Source organism: Pimephales promelas, chromosome 1 (assembly GCF_988280905.1).
Source record: "Pimephales promelas chromosome 1, fPimPro1.hap1.1, whole genome shotgun sequence".
NCBI lineage: Eukaryota > Metazoa > Chordata > Actinopteri > Cypriniformes > Leuciscidae > Pimephales > Pimephales promelas.
In genome coordinates, this window is record NC_142769.1 from 18641791 (window position 1) to 18657766 (window position 15976).

At 39.3% G+C, this 15976-nt stretch overlaps 1 protein-coding gene across 3 annotated transcripts in view; it reads left to right on the forward strand.

Annotated features, from left to right (window-relative positions):
* Nucleotides 1–15976, forward strand: part of nwd2 (NACHT and WD repeat domain containing 2) — an 86305-nt gene that overhangs the window by 64742 nt on the left and 5587 nt on the right. For all 3 annotated transcript variants that reach the window (XM_089128522.1, XM_039669869.2, XM_039669870.2), the window contains 3 exons: nt 634–837; nt 4472–4622; nt 14478–15067. In XM_089128522.1, the coding sequence (XP_088984648.1) occupies nt 634–837; nt 4472–4622; nt 14478–15067 (945 nt within the window). The remainder of the gene's footprint in view (nt 1–633; nt 838–4471; nt 4623–14477; nt 15068–15976) is intronic.

Here is a 15976-nt window from a genome sequence, read left to right on the forward strand (position 1 = left end):
ACAACCGCAAAAGCTTTAAGGTAGCCTATTCAAAACCCAGTGTTAAAGGGATACTCCACCACTTTTTCATATCAAACTATGACATTCCCTTAGCTAAGACGAGTTGATAGATACCTCTCGTCTCTCTGGCGCGCGAGACACTTTGATAGCACTTATCTAGTCCAGTTCATTCATTAGGATCCAAGCAGAGAAGCGACCAAACACCTCCATGTTTTCCCTTTTTAAATACAGTTACACGAGTAGTGTAACTCAACCATGAATGGTGACACAAAATAAAACGTTGCGCTTTTCTGAACGTGTAAAGTGGATAACTATAATGCATGGCGGAATACCACGGCAAGTGCTTGGGAGCAATTCGACTCGGCGCAGTAATATCATCATTGCTGAAAAATCCTCTCCCCCTCTCCCTCTCTGGAGTGATATTACTGTGCCGAGTCTATAGATATATATGCGCCGAGTCGAAGTGCTCCCATGCACTTAAAAGCGGTGAAATTCCATAGCCTAAGTCCTGAAAAAAAGCCAGTGTGAGAAAAACTTTGTGTTGCTCTCTTTCTCTTTTTTTTACTCCTAATTTTACATGTTGCTTTGATATGTTGTGATTGAGATGTAAATACCCTCCCTTTTCTTTCCCAGGGGCTCATTGGTGAGAAGTACGGCAGCATTCGGGTCCCAGGAGAGGTGGAGTCAGCCGAGTTTGAGATGATCTTGGATGTGGCGGTGGAGGCGGGACTAGACACACGGATCTTGGAGGAGTGGTACTGTCGGGATGAGAACTCGGTCCCGCCTGCCTACTATTTAAAACCCAAAGCTGAGATGCTGAAGAACTACCAGAACTCTGTAAGTAGGAAGAGCAGGAAGGTATAAGTAAAATTATTTGAAGAATTAGGACTTCAGCTTGTAGAAAAAAATAAACCATTTCATTATAATTAAAGTGTAGATGATCCCTGTTGGTGCTAAGAAAGGAACAAAGAAAATCAACCTTTTTAAAGAGCTAGCACAACACAAATGGAGAGGAAATATTTTCTTCTGATATTTTGGTTGCTAGAGTTAAATGATTCCTCTGTACACCATCATTAAAAGTGTGCAGTCTGTAAGCTTTTTAAAGTTTTTTGAAAGAAGTCTTATGCTCACCAAGGCTGCATTTATTTTATTTAATCAAAACTACTGTAAAAAAGCAAAACTAACAAACAACCAGAAAACAGTAATATTCTGAATAGTATTACAATTTACAGTAAAAAAAACTGATTTATATTCTAATATATTTCAAAAATGTATTTATTCCTATAATGGCTAAGCTGAATTTCCAACAGCCATTACTCCTCTCTTCAGTCACATGACCCTTCAGAAATCATTCTAATATTTCTTCTTATCATTACATTTGAAAAAGTTTAGAGGAGGTCAACACCTCTGAGGCGAGAGGATTGAAGCATGAAGTGAAGCATCCGACATTCATACTACAAACTCATACTATAGAATGTAGGGGAGAGTGAGGCACAACCTAACGCATTTTGGTTTTGGCTCAATTAATAAAAAAATAATTAGGTTAGATAAATACTTTTTTTTTTACACAAGCAACATACACATCTCTGCTACAAATGAACACTTAAAGTTTTTTTCTAGGACCTACGTACCATTTTCGTACAGTTGGACTGAAAGTGACAGAAGTGCAAATGTTACAACGTACCCCATATGCGGGGTTAATTGTAACAGACAGAAGGATTAGTTGTAACACTTGTGTGTAACACACATAATTCAGTACTATTTTATTTGTATAGTTTGATATTGTTTGTGCATCTGTATAGACAGATATCCATACATCCATCCCTCATCCAATCATCCTTCTATTATGGATCAATATCATGGATAGAGACATAGAAAAGGGCTGCATAGTTTTGCAATAAATAATAATAAATAAAATTATAAATATTGTAATTGCAATTAAATTAGATTTGTGTGTGGCAGCTGCATATACAATTATTATTATTATTATTATTATTAATAATAATAACAGTAATAATAATACAAATGAGCTTAAAATAAAAATTTAAAGGCTTTATTGCATTAAAAACAGGTCATATTTTTAATAAATAAACAAGTTATCATTCATAGTACACTAAATTTTAAACATTTTAAATTCCAACATTGTTTGTGAAAGTCTAACAAAGTTAAATGTATACTCAAACCTGAAAAGTTGTGTGGCTCCGTTTTCATTTGATTATCATTGTACACTTAGAGGCTTAGTTGTAACACTATGTTACAACTAGTTGTAACAAGTTGTAACTTAGTTGTAACACTATGTTACAACTAACCCCGCTGTGTATTACATATTTTAAGCTAACAGTCGCTAGGAATTGCAGACAATTTTTCAAAACAGTGCTATGTTTGAGCCAACAAGACAGGGATTAAGGCAATATAAAGTTAGATTTGGAAACGTATACACCCAACCCAGAAACCGAAAAAAAACCTATGATGAAAAAAATTACTTTCATGGTGTCAAAAAACACTCTTTGTCCAGTATCTTCACGAAATATAATCAAAACTTTCTGCAAATTCGCGGGAGACCGTCTTCTGGCAACAAAAGAAAAATAGCGGAAAGACAGCCTGCTTGATCCTGACTAACTATGTAAACGGTCCGTGTTACATTTAACCCAGCGTTAGGTTGTGCCCCGCGCTCCCCTACTTTTTAAAAATACTTAAGTACAAAATAAGTACCTATAAGACTGTGTGATCTTGGGCGCAGCCAATGAACCAAACATACTCCTGACAGTTTAACACACACACACACACACACAAACAGAGAGAAAGAGAGAGAGAGAGAGAGAGAGAGAGAGAGAGAGAGAGAGAGAGAGAGAGAGAGAGAGAGAGAGAGAGAGAGAGAGGGAGAGATAATGTAGTGTGTATAAAGCAGATTGCAATGCAGAGTGGCAGCAAATTGAGAAAGCATCTGTGAAGCTGAGGGTCTCTGTTGGACTAAAATGAGAAAAACAGCAGGGACTGAGTATCTACCTGCACTCAGCAAAAACACCCACTGATCTCTCTCTCTTTCTCTCTCTCTCTCTCTCTCTCTCTCTCTCTCTCTCTCTCTCTCTCTCTCTCTCTCTCTCTCTCTCTCTCTCTCTCTCTCTCTCTCTCTCTCTCTCTCTCTCTCTCTCTCTCTCTCTCTCTCTCTCTCTCTCTCTCTCTCTCTCTCTCTCTCTCTCTCTGGTAGGTGACTGGGTTCATGACAAAAACTTCCTAAAATATTACTTCAGTAACACAATGTGTGTCTACTTTCAATTTCTCTGTTCAGGCAGACAGAGCAATTTGTATTGTTGGTAACACTTTCTGACAAACATACTACATTTCATGGGGTTCTTGTGGTCAGAAAGTTCTAGAAACTTTCAACTTTTAGAAACGTTCAAAATTTTGTTTTCTAAACAAAACAGATATATACTTTTAAGTATAAATGTTTATCTGTCCATAAAATAATATACAGAACCAAACAATGCAAAAAGCTTGTAATTAAAGGGATAGTTCACTTTGAAATTCATTTTTGATATGTTTTAGCTTACCTCAAGGGCATCCAAGATGTAGGTGTCTTTGTTTCCACAGTATTTTCAATTTTGACATTTTCCGGTCAAACCGTTGTTGTCTGTCAGTCATATAATGCAGGTTTAGGGGGTCCACCTCAAAGAGCATGCACAGAGAAGTCAAAATTAAACATGATTTAATGACTCGTGAATGTAAGTACACACTGATGGCCTAAGACACGAAACAAGCGGTTTGTGTGAGAAAACGAACAGTATTTATATCGTTTTTACCTCTTGTTAACAGCCGTCGAACTGATCTGAATCAGATGTCCAACTGAACCGAACTGAACCGTCTCCAACGTTACGGCGGAAGTGATCTCTCGCGCATCCACGTCACGCATTGTTTACACAGAGATTTCGGAAGTTTTACTTTTCACTAAACATATTTAGATATACGGGAAATCACGATTTCGATATATCTAAATATGTTTAGTGAAAGGTAAAACTTCCGAAATCTATATGTAAACAATGCGTGACGTACATACGCACGCGATCACTTCTGGCGTAACGTCTGGAGACGGTTCAGTTCGGTTCAGTTGGACATTCAGTTGGACATCGTATTTATGAATAAAAATATTGATTTTAAACAATATAATACATTAAAAAGTACACATTGTCATTTTATGGTGCGTGACCGTGACATCTTTGTGAAAATGTATAGACAATAAAGATCTATTGTACAGTACTGTATATCGCCAATGTAGCGATGTATGAGCTATTCTAGCATTACAGTTAAAGCAAAAATTAAAAACAGTACTAATGCATTTGTTATTGCTTTTTACTGGAAGTGTTGATTAACTGGTACAGCATATGATGTGGGTTTTCTTTTTGATTGGTTCAAATGAACAAAGAGTAACACCTTAAAATAATTCGATGACTCCATATGTGCTTTTACCTCACAGATGGAGTCAAGCAGCATAGCAAAGTCAAAGAACGACAAGGCATGGAGGGCAGTCTCAGAGGAAATCAAGAGGATCTTCAGAACTTCTGTTTTACAGCTGCAGGAGAAGGGGACCATGAAGAGCGATCAAGCCAAGAAATTCCTCTGCTCAGGTAAACTCTAGTTATTGTTACAGTTATGAGCTCACAGCTAATAAATGTCTAGTGCTATTTTAAATGCCTGAGTTTGTTTGGAATGTGTTTCGCAGTACATTGCAAGGTTACAAAGATCAAAGTCCACTCTAGAGGGTTATATTAAACGCTTGTTTGGACAATGTGATTTTTCCGGATCTTATGAAGTCACAATGGTACTCATTTAAATAATCTGTGCCTACAGAATATGGCAAAAGGGGATGAGGCCTAGTTGAGCTGCATTAGAGAAGACAGTGTTGTCGTTACGTCAAAGAGACATACTTTTCTCGACCCCTTTTCCAAAACTCAATAGTTTGACCTTCCTAAGGCTGACTACCTTAAAGTGGTTAAAATGTATTTGGTTACACTTTATTTCGATAGTCACTTTAGACATTCTACTAACTATAAGTAACTTTTCAACTACATGTAAACTAAGTGTCATTAGAGTATTAGTAGGCTGTAGTAGACTGTCAGTAGACTGTTAGGTTAGGGTTAGGTGTTAGGGTTCAGGTTAGGAGAACAAGTTGACTTGTAGTTGCTAAGTTACTTACAGTCAGTTGAATGTCTGTTGGGGGACCAACAAAATAAAGTGTTAGCAGATATTAAGCTGACAGTCTACTAGTACTCTAATGATAGTTAGTTGACATGTATTGGCAAAGTTACTTATAGTTAGTTGAATGTTGGCCCATAGGATTAGCCTGGCTGCGCCCTCCTACGCACTTCCGCTCAATTTCAGTTTACTTCTGTACTACGTCTACTAGGGAGTGGCTGAGAAAGATGACGTTGATGTAAGCGCGTCAGTTTGAGTTCAGTAATGGCAGCGGAGAAAGACGTGAGAAAGGCTATTCGGTCCGTTGTTGGAAAAGAAACTGCCGAATACAGAATTTTAAGCCGGATTGTTATCGTCTCACCTCTTGTTGCACAACTGAGGACCAAGTGAAGGAGGCAGAAAGTTTGGAAGTTTGTGCTGGGCAGCTCGTGCACGATGACCGTGACATTTTGGACGGACGGTTTAGCCTGGTGTTCGCGGTGTTCGGAAGCCCCGAGTCCTGGCTGCTAAACTATTGTTGAAGATCCGCTCAGGAGTCATGTCAGTCGCTCATATTCCCAACTGTAAATTTACTGAATTCTTGTGATGAATAGAACATTTTGAGCCCCTTTGTGCACTCGTGCAGGAGGTTGGTGTGTCAGTTTTACATGTTGTAAATCATACAAATTGGTTGTGATTTAAAAAAAAAATAATTGTCATAAATAAAAATGTGAAAAACCATACTTTGAAGATATTTGATTTTCAGTTTTAGATAGCAATGGTTGATTTGTTTTACTAAAAAAAATAAATGCCACATAAAAATGTACAAACATAACATACTTTGAAGACCATAATTAAGGTAATTAAGAAACAATAAGACGTAATATGAAAAATTGTTGTTTATTACACATCTGCAGATAGAGACAGACTGATCATTCACTGTAGCTGCTACAGCATTTGTGGCAGATCAGAAAACGACCACAGCTGCGTATTTGTAATGATTAGACACAGCTTCCACCGTTGAATGAATATATCACTGTCCTTCGTGTCAAATATACATTTCGAATTAATAATTGTTCCTAGATTAACAAAACCTGCGGCGCTCGTTGACTGAAATCCTATTGCAAACATAATCCTCTGATCATTCGGACTTGTTGTTTCCAGCCATTTCGGCGCGTGACATACGTCACTCACGACACCCTGTTAGCGATTGGCTATGGCAGATCGTGAGTGACTTTGGGCAGATCCAATAGATTGGAACTTTAATAGTGAACCCGCCTACAAGGAAGGAAACGTTTTTCAATGGAGCGGTTCCAGACTCTATGTGGAAATGAAATGAACCAGGCTACCATAGGATAGCATCTTTCAGTTGATGGAGATTTGTGGGATGCACATCCAGGGCACGAATGCACGAAGCATTCCACCATGTCCTAAAGATGCTCTATTGGGTTGATATCTGGTGACTTTGGGGGCCATTTTAGTACAGTGAACTCATTGTCATGTTCAAGAAACCAATTTGAAATGATTCGAGCTTTGTGACATGATGCATTATCCTGCTAGAAGTAGCCATCAGAGGATGGGTACATGGTGGTCATAAACGGATGGACATGGTCAGAAACAATGCTCAGGTAGGCCTTGGCATTTAAAGATGCCCAATTGGCACTAAGGGGCCTGAAGTGTGCCAAGAAAACATCCCCCACAGCATTACACCACCATCACCAGCCTGCACAGTGGTAACAAGGCATGATGGATGAACAATTTTGGTGAGCTCTTGCCAATTGTTACCTCTTTTTCCTACTTGTAGTGGAGATGAGAAAAGGGGATGAGACCTGGTTGAGCTGATTGAGATACTCAGACTGGCCCGTCTGGCACCAACAGCCATGCCACGCTCAAAATTGATTAAATCACCTTTCTTTCCCATTCTGACATTCAGTTTGGAGTTCAGGAAATTGTCTTGACCAGGACCACACCCCTAAATGCATTGAAGCAACTGCCATGAGATTGGTTGATTAGATAATTGCATTAATGGGAAATTGAACAGATGTTCCTAATAATCCTTTAGGTGAGCACCCGGTGGGGTTTTCTGCTGTTGTAGCCCATCCGCCACAAGCTTGTGCGTGTTGTGGGCATAGTTGTTTAAAGAGCCATTCACACAAAGCTTTTATACACACATGCTTTTACAATCACATAAGGCCTGTTACAGTTTCATTATCTTTTATGTCACTTGGACACATTTCTTAATACTTAGGCCACTTTTTCAAAACTCTTCAATCAGTGAGCACAACACAAGTCCATGCGAACTGTGGATCATTTATCATTTGCTTTGGCACAAAATTCATTCAGTGACTAGCCTACATCTCTCAAATGATTCTTTTCAGTTCTTTTATTCTTTCTGAATGAGAATTGTTGCCAGTGTTATGGTGGAACAAGCTTACTTTGAGATATGAAGTGTTTTGTTGGTCTGAGTGAGTTTTGGAGGTGAGATTAACTGTTTGGCCAAGATTAATGTTGGTAATGCAGGCTGTATGAAGAGTTTTGAAAAAGTGGCTTAACCGATGCTTGTTAGCAATTATAAATACCTGCGAAACTAAAACTGTTAGGTGGTTCCAAATGTTACCATATCAGTTCATCATTACAGTAAGTCATTTAGGAATGAAGACTGTCTTTATGAAAGGGTCGTTAAAATCTGAATTGTTCAAACATGCGGAGGGATAATTCACAGAAAAAAAGGAAAATTCTGTCATTAATTACTCTCATGTGTTTCCAAACCCGTTAGACTTTTGTTCATCTTTGAAACACATGAAGATGTTTTTGATGAAATCTGAATGCTTTCTGTCCCTCCATCAACAGCCTACTCTACGCAACTACCATTTGACGTTTCAAAATGTTCATAAAGAGGTCGTAAAACGAATCCATATCAATTAAGCAGTTTAGTCCAAATTTTCTGAAGAGACACGATCACTTTATATGATCACCAGATTGGATTTAGGCTTTTATTCACATATAAACTTTCATCAACTCACACATCAGTTGTGGTAAACTGAGGCTCAAGCATGTTAACTTGTTAACATGCATGTTGCTTAACTTGAGAGAACCAATGAGGTTCATTCTCTTGCTATGCAGCACGTTTGAGCTTCCACAAGAACCAATGAGGCTTGTTCTCGCTCGGTAATCAGGTTCCTTTGAGGTTCTGTTTATGTTCGCTGATGAATGTTTGTATGTGAATAAAAGCCTAAATTCAATCTGTTCATCATATAAAGCGATTATGTCTCTTCATACAATTTGGACTAAACCGCACGATTCATATGGATTGGGTTTACAATCTCTTAATTAACTTTGAAGTGTCAAAGTGATACTTTGCATAGACTGTCAATAGAAGGACAGAAAGCTCATGGGAAACCCTATGAAATGAGGACCAAATATCCCCTCAAGGACAGCAATGCCTGAAATGTTTGATGTAGGAACATCTTTTTGTCCCTATGAGGAAAACAGCTAGCCTGGATGCCAGCCCAAACCCTGCCCCCAACATTTTTGGTTGTGAAGTTCAGTCTGGACTTGATCCATTGAGGAGTAATTATGATCGGTTCAGAAATAATGGGGCCAATCAAATTGCCAGGGCGGGCTTTATGCGATGATGACATATGATCTGAAGTTATGCAATCATAACTTGGACATATAGACATATGATCAAAAGTTATGCAAAAGGGTGATATGGCTGGCCAGCAGCCACATCACCCTGTAGCCCAAGACTGGTTGCCCACTAAAGCTAAGCAGGGCTGAGCCTGGTTAGTACCTGGATGGGAGACCTTCTGAGAAAACCAGGTTGCTGCTGGAAGAGGTGTTTGTGAGGCCAGCAGGGGGTGCTCACCCTGTGGTCTGTGTGGGTCCTAACACCCCAGTAAAGTGATGGGGACACTATGCTGTCAAAAGAGCACCGTCCTTCGGATGAGACGTTAAACCGAGGTCCTGACTTTCTGTGGTCATTAAAAATCCCAGTAGGGGTGTAACCCCGGCATCCTGGCCAAATTTGACCAGTGGCCTCTGTCCATCATGGCCTCCTAATCATCCCCATATACACCAATTGGCGTCATCACTGTCTCCTCTCCACCAGTAAGCTGGTGTGTGGTGAGCATTCTGGCGCAATATGGCTGCCGTCGCATCATCCAGGTGGATGCTGCACATTGGTGGTGGTTGAGGAGATCCCCCCCTCTATGTGAAGCGCTTTGAGTTTCCAGAAAAAAAAAGCGCTATATAAAATGTAATGAATTATTATTATTATTATTATTATTATCATCACGTTATCACTTGGGTTGAACTGGTTTTCCTCAAAGATGACTGCAGCTGGAGAATTGAGATGTATAGATTCCGCTATCGCGTCCATTGTAAAAGAAATCGACAGCGCATTAATAACAGAACAGAGAACTGCAATCAAGGGATTTGTCGATCAGAAAGATGGGTTTGCCGTCCTTCCTACGGGATTCGACGGAGCGCAATGAAAACCCTCTGGTCGTTGTGGGTTTTCCTTTGGTCGCACCGTTGCACTCATAGAGAACCAAGTAAAAGAAGCAACACTCATTATTTGACTACTTCTTCCATCATGCGTGCAGTTGAGTTCAACTATGCGTAGCTCAGTGTTGTCTATCTAATTGAGTGCAGGGTTTGTTTTGTTTTTTCCCTGGTTCAGTTAAGACACGCCTCATAATCAAAGCCATGGAGAAGTATCAGACTCACATTCTGACTAGAATATGAGTATGACGAAGTCAGGCTAGAAAACTTCTTAAAAATCATGCTAAAATATGTTTAAGGTTAGTGCATAGAATATACAATTTGTACAGTATAAAAATCATTATGTCTATGGAAAGAACATGAAAACCCAGCATGTGTGTGTGTGTGTGTGATTTGTGTACTGCACAATGTGTGAGGGAATTTCCACACACCAGCCAGCCACATCAAATAAATCTGAGAGTCTTAAAAAGGCACAATTTTGCTCTGAACGCTTCAATGGTGCTTGCTTGATGCTTAACATTTAAGTTGTTTGTCTGTAGAATTACATGTATAATTAAAAAAGGATGAATCATGCAACAGAGTCGTAGTTTAAAGCTTTGTGGTTTCAGGGAGAGGTCGTGTTTTAAGCTCTCAATGAATGTAAATGTTATTTTTATCCCGCTCTTGAAAGTCATTGTGACTAAATTAAAATTCGCTTGCATTAGCCAGCATAAGAGGAGATCTAATCAGGCTAACTTGATTTCATCCAGGTTAATCCAATATTCAGTGATACAGTTAAGTCTCATCACCATACCCCACATTAGAGACAGTGGGTCGGCACCGGAGAAGGAACAGATTTACAGCTCGCTCTTTTATGTCATCCTGGGAGCCTTGGCTTATAATTCAATCACTGATACAGTACGTCTTTCTCTCAGCATGCAGTAGATATGAAATAACTGCATTCAGAGGCTCCCTATGCAAGGCATTTTTTCTTACTCGAAGAATAATTAGCTCTTAGTCGCAGTCGCGCAGAGGTTCCTTTCATTAAAACTGAGGTCTTCTGTCTGACTTCAGAGCATCAGTGAGTCTTTCCCTGAACTGCTTGTGTTCCCTCTCTGATGTCTGATGAATGTGGCATCTTGTGGGACTTCACTGGAAATAGGAATCTCAGGTTTGCAAAACTCTCCCACTGTTTTCACCATTAAAAAATGGTTTTCTCTGAGAACAAATATAAACGACACAGTAATGTTAGTCTGAGATCAGATTGCCACTGTTTCCTCTTGATCAGTTTATTTTGTAACACTAGACATCACATGTAATGACAAAAGATCATGTTTTAGGTAATTTGATTTAATATGTATTACATTTATTACATTAATTGTAACATATTTTAGACAGAAGTTTTCAACTAACTGTTGAATAGGCGCAACAGTACTTGCAAGGGATGGTATTTGAGGTAAAAAGCCCCCGTGAAAGGACCCACTGCTTAGCATTGGAGGAAAATTCAGAATGTCTGTCTGAACTGTAACAACACTATTTTCCACAAATGAGGGGAATGAACTTGTACTGAGTGGATTCCCATTGACTGCTCCAATTACTATGGAGATACAAAAGTGAAGTTTGCACTAACATTATACATACACCACATTCTACAGAAGGTTATGAAATGCCAGAAGTGATACAATTGGTGCACTTTGCTTTAGTACTTATTTTGAATAAATAATGTATGTACTTGAATGGAACTAACTAATACACATTTATATCAAAAGTATTTGCAAATGGCAACCAGATTTTTTCTAGAAGCTTTTTTTGTTTATAAAATAATGATATTGACTTGCCATGTCAGTATGTATGTCCCTTATATGTACAGGTACTACATTGCTGTAGTAGGCCTTTTACACACACTTACCATGATTTTAATTATACACATACATAGAAAAAAAGGTCCACCTTTAGATTCTTTAACTACTATGTACAAATAATTAATTACATAATTGTTATAATAATAATTTGATACAATGCAATTATTGGCCCTCATTTATCAAAAGTGCGTACACCAAATTTCCAGCGTACACCCAAAACCACGGTGACTTTGAGATTTATCAATATGGACGTTGGCGTACGGCACACTCAAATCCTACACCAGCTCAGGAGGTGGTGTACGCACGTTTTGAGTTAGTGCGGAAATGCGCAAAAAAAAAAAAAAAACGCACTTACAAGCTTAAAGACATATTATGACCCACTGTAAAAAAAAACAAGACCAAAAAAACCAACAACATAGTAATTATAAACTTCAGTGTTTATTTTTGTGCAACATGGATTTCAATGTTTAATTTGTGTGACTACCAAAGCACTTGATTTGTAAGCATATGTATTCCTTCAGTTGCGAGCCTGTGTGCTTTACCCTGACGTTTCAGGATTATCCCCGGCAGGTGCGCACGGACTGGGTTCAGTAATGAAAGGCTTTCAATGACCAAAAAATAATTCAGACTGACAAAATATTAAAAAATACATTCTTCTTCTTTTAAATGAAAAGTGATTTACAATCACTAATACAATATTAACATCATTAATACAAATCATAATAATAATTAGAAGAATATTACACATTTTCACGCAATTATTAATGTGAATGAATGGTACTTCACATCACATCATCATCATCACTATTATACATGTGACGAGATTCGAAATTGAATGCTAATTTAAAGTCCCCGTGAACCGGAAGTTGCAAACGATTTTTCTCCAGTGCTGTGACGTATTTCCAAGTGAAACGGAATATTGAACAGAGGGCAGGGTTTTACTCTAGCGCTCCTCCTCTCCATCTCTCGCTCATAGCAAACTAATGGTTTGAGGGGAGTGGTTAAGCGTTTCCCCACCCAAACTGTGAAACCTACGTCATCAGAAAAAGAAACCGTTCCAGACCGGAAGTAACTTTTCAGATTTTGATTAAAGATTACTAAGGTAAAACATTTTTTTTTAATATATATTCACTTGCACTGATTAATTGTTCACCACAAGACTAGTAATATGCGCTAACAAAGTAAATAGGTTCAATTTTGATTTCACAGGGACTTTAAAAGATGTGCTGTAAAATAATGCATTGTGATAGGTCATTTCGGCTCCACGTTTCTCTTCTTTGCTGTCTTCCGTGTGTCCATGGCGTAAAATGAGGGCGTGGGGGGAGCAAGGGGGTAATCCATCGACAGGAAGTTGAAGCCTTGCGGAATATGCCATCTTGTATCAGAACTTCACTTGCGTTAGCATTTCCATTGACTCCATTCATTTTGGCGTCACTTTGATAGCGAATAACTTACATCTGAGGCGTTTGAAGACCCCATTTGTCCATTATTTATTTCTAAAGAAACATGACAATGTATAAATAGCTCCATTACCTTGTAGCTTATGTTATGGCCCCGTAGAAGCAGTTTTTTTTGTAAAAGTAGGCTAACGATGGCGTCATAACCAAGCGACTCTCTGTCGCACAAAAGAGAGATTACCGTATGGACAGGAGGAGAAGCTACGTGGAGCAAACGTGGAGGCAAAATGACAAAATAATTAATCAGAATACCTAGCAAAAGTTTCTCCTGCTCCTAGCTCATGGACAGCTCCTACTCACACTCTCCGCCTCTGCAAGTTTTGGAAGGGAATGATTCAGATTTCTCATGCCACAGCCACTAGAAGACAGACAGGTTGTTCACGTCACATCTACGCCGTCAAGCTCTGTTTTGAGTCGGTTGGAGTCTGCGCGTCAGGAACGGTGCTAAAAAAATAGCTAAAAATGTGCTTCACTTGTCATGGAGTTCCAATGAGATAGCTCTGTCCACTTCTTATACTGTCTATGCAGCGGAGACTTGAATATTTACGGGCATGTTATTCTAATGGCGATCGTTTTTAGGCAAGGGATTTATCAAGGGCAGGTATTGCGTACATCTGGATTTCAAAGCTACGCACAGCTTCATAAATCAGGCGGTGAGAGGAGTGTAAGCATAATCTTACGCCAACATATACGCCCGTTTCAACGCAAGAATAATAAATGAGAGCCAGTGTGTACATGCATGTTTTTTACATTGATCTTATATTTAAAAAATACCTGCATGTATTACAGCTGTAATTAGCATTAATTTCTGTAATGACATAGATAATTGCACTGGTAACACTTTCCTTACACCTTAACCCACCCTTAAACCTACACATACCACAAAACCTGTCCCTAACCTTACCCATATCCCACCCCAGTGGCAGCAGAAGTATTTTGCAATGCAACATGGACACAATAAGTACAGTGTACTTATTTTTGATGCAAGTACTTAGTATTTAAAGACACCTAATTTAAAGTATAATGCAGTTGAACCCTTTTGTTTTTTAACGTGTTTTTTATTTTGATTTCTAATATCAGAGTGTGAGGAAAATGCATATGAGGAATGAGGAAACTCTTTCCTGGGGGATTTGTAGTCGTTTACTTGCCGACTTTTCATCCCCCTCTCTTCTCGTTTACAAACCAAGCTGCAAGTATGTGATACTAAGCTTACGAGGTTGGCAGGCTATCCTGGAATGCTGCCTTTGGAGGTCTTTGATAAAACCAGGCAAGGCTGGATTAAGAGATCCTATCACAACGAGAGACGGATCTCATCATTTGCTAAAGACTAATGTGGGGGAAGTGCTCACATCATGACATCAAATTAAGTGTGTTTTCTAAAAGTACCATGGAAGTGTTTTGGAAGTAAATAGTTGCAGAGATGAAAACTATGAATGAAACTAAAACATTCTGTCATGCAGAACTGGGTAATAATTATCCTCTCTCTGTTTCTCCTCTCTTTTAGCATTAGAGGATGAACTGGACTTCGCATTAGGAAAGCAGACCCCTGCCTTCCTCAAGAAATGTGTATGTTACATCCGGAAGATATCCAATTTTGATCGTTTCGCTAAACTCCCTGAGATGGCACGCTACATGGACATCGTTGTGAGCGACGACCGTGTCATGAGAAACCAGGAAGCCTACGAGCGTCTTCTGAAGGTCAGAGACGAGTTTGTTCCGATGGTGGTGGCAGCATCCAATCTTCGAGTCTACTCATCGGTCACTCACTGTGACATGAAACTTGGCTACTCGCAGGAAGTAGAGAGCCACTACGTCGAAGGTCTGTGCAAACAGTTTTATGAAGACATGGTGGATATCATCCAGGCCACGGTCCAACAGAACTTTGACACGGAGACGGATACACTCTATGACGAAACCATACAGCATCTGTCGCTGTGCAAGACATTTTCATCTTTTTATGTGTACAAGAGTGAAGCCTTGGATATAATCCAGGAGTACCTGTTACCCTCTAAAGGTGGTCGAATAACTCCCCTAGTGGTGTATGGAGGACCCTGCACTGGAAAGACCTTGTTACTTGCTGAAGTTGCAAAACAGGTGAAAAGCATGTATATTATGCATGTATGTGTGTGTGTGTGTGTGTGTGTGTTGGGGGGGAGGGGGTAACATGTGAACATACTGACCTGCTTTTTAAGGCCATCTGGATGCCGGCACATGTTAGATTAATGCTGCGGGATGCCTGTATTTTGCCTAAAGCTGTTATTTGCTTCCTCTGACTTAATATCTGATGTCATGGCATGAGATTCAAATTAACATTAAGGTATTTTGGACTGCTGTTACATGTATTTGTCAGTTTGCACCCCCATGTGTATCTGGAGGCACACAGTAATCCAAATACAGAAATACAAGCTTAAAAAATCGCTGACAAATTTTAATTGATAATAATAATTCAATATAATTATTCCCATCTGTTAGCTTCAGCCAATATTTAGCGCTTATGGAGGTCAGTAGTGTATGTGTATGTCATGTGTTGATGGTCAGAGTCGACTGTGTTGATAAGTTTGGGGGCGAGGAACAAAGGAGGAAGGGTAGTGTTGACATTTCCCATCACCCATGGCAACCTGTCATAGACCTCAGCCTCTAATGTTAGTTCACAGATGATGAGCCTGGGGACCTTGACTAACTCCCTCGTCCTTGCTTATGTTCTCTCCCTCGTACTGTCCTTCTATGTAACATACACACTACAGAGACACAGACACTCTAAAATATTTATATGAAATGCATTTTACATGGCCACACTTTACATGCACTTTTTATACTCAATTACTTACACCTAGCATGATCTCATGTTTGGTACAGCTAGCATGTTTTACACTTCCCATGTCAGTGCAGTACTGTACTAAGAATCATGCAGCCAATATGAGCTTAGTGATGCAGTCAAGCAGCAATCTGAGCACACACACACACACACACCCCTTGGCTAATCACACAAATGCACAGTCCTCT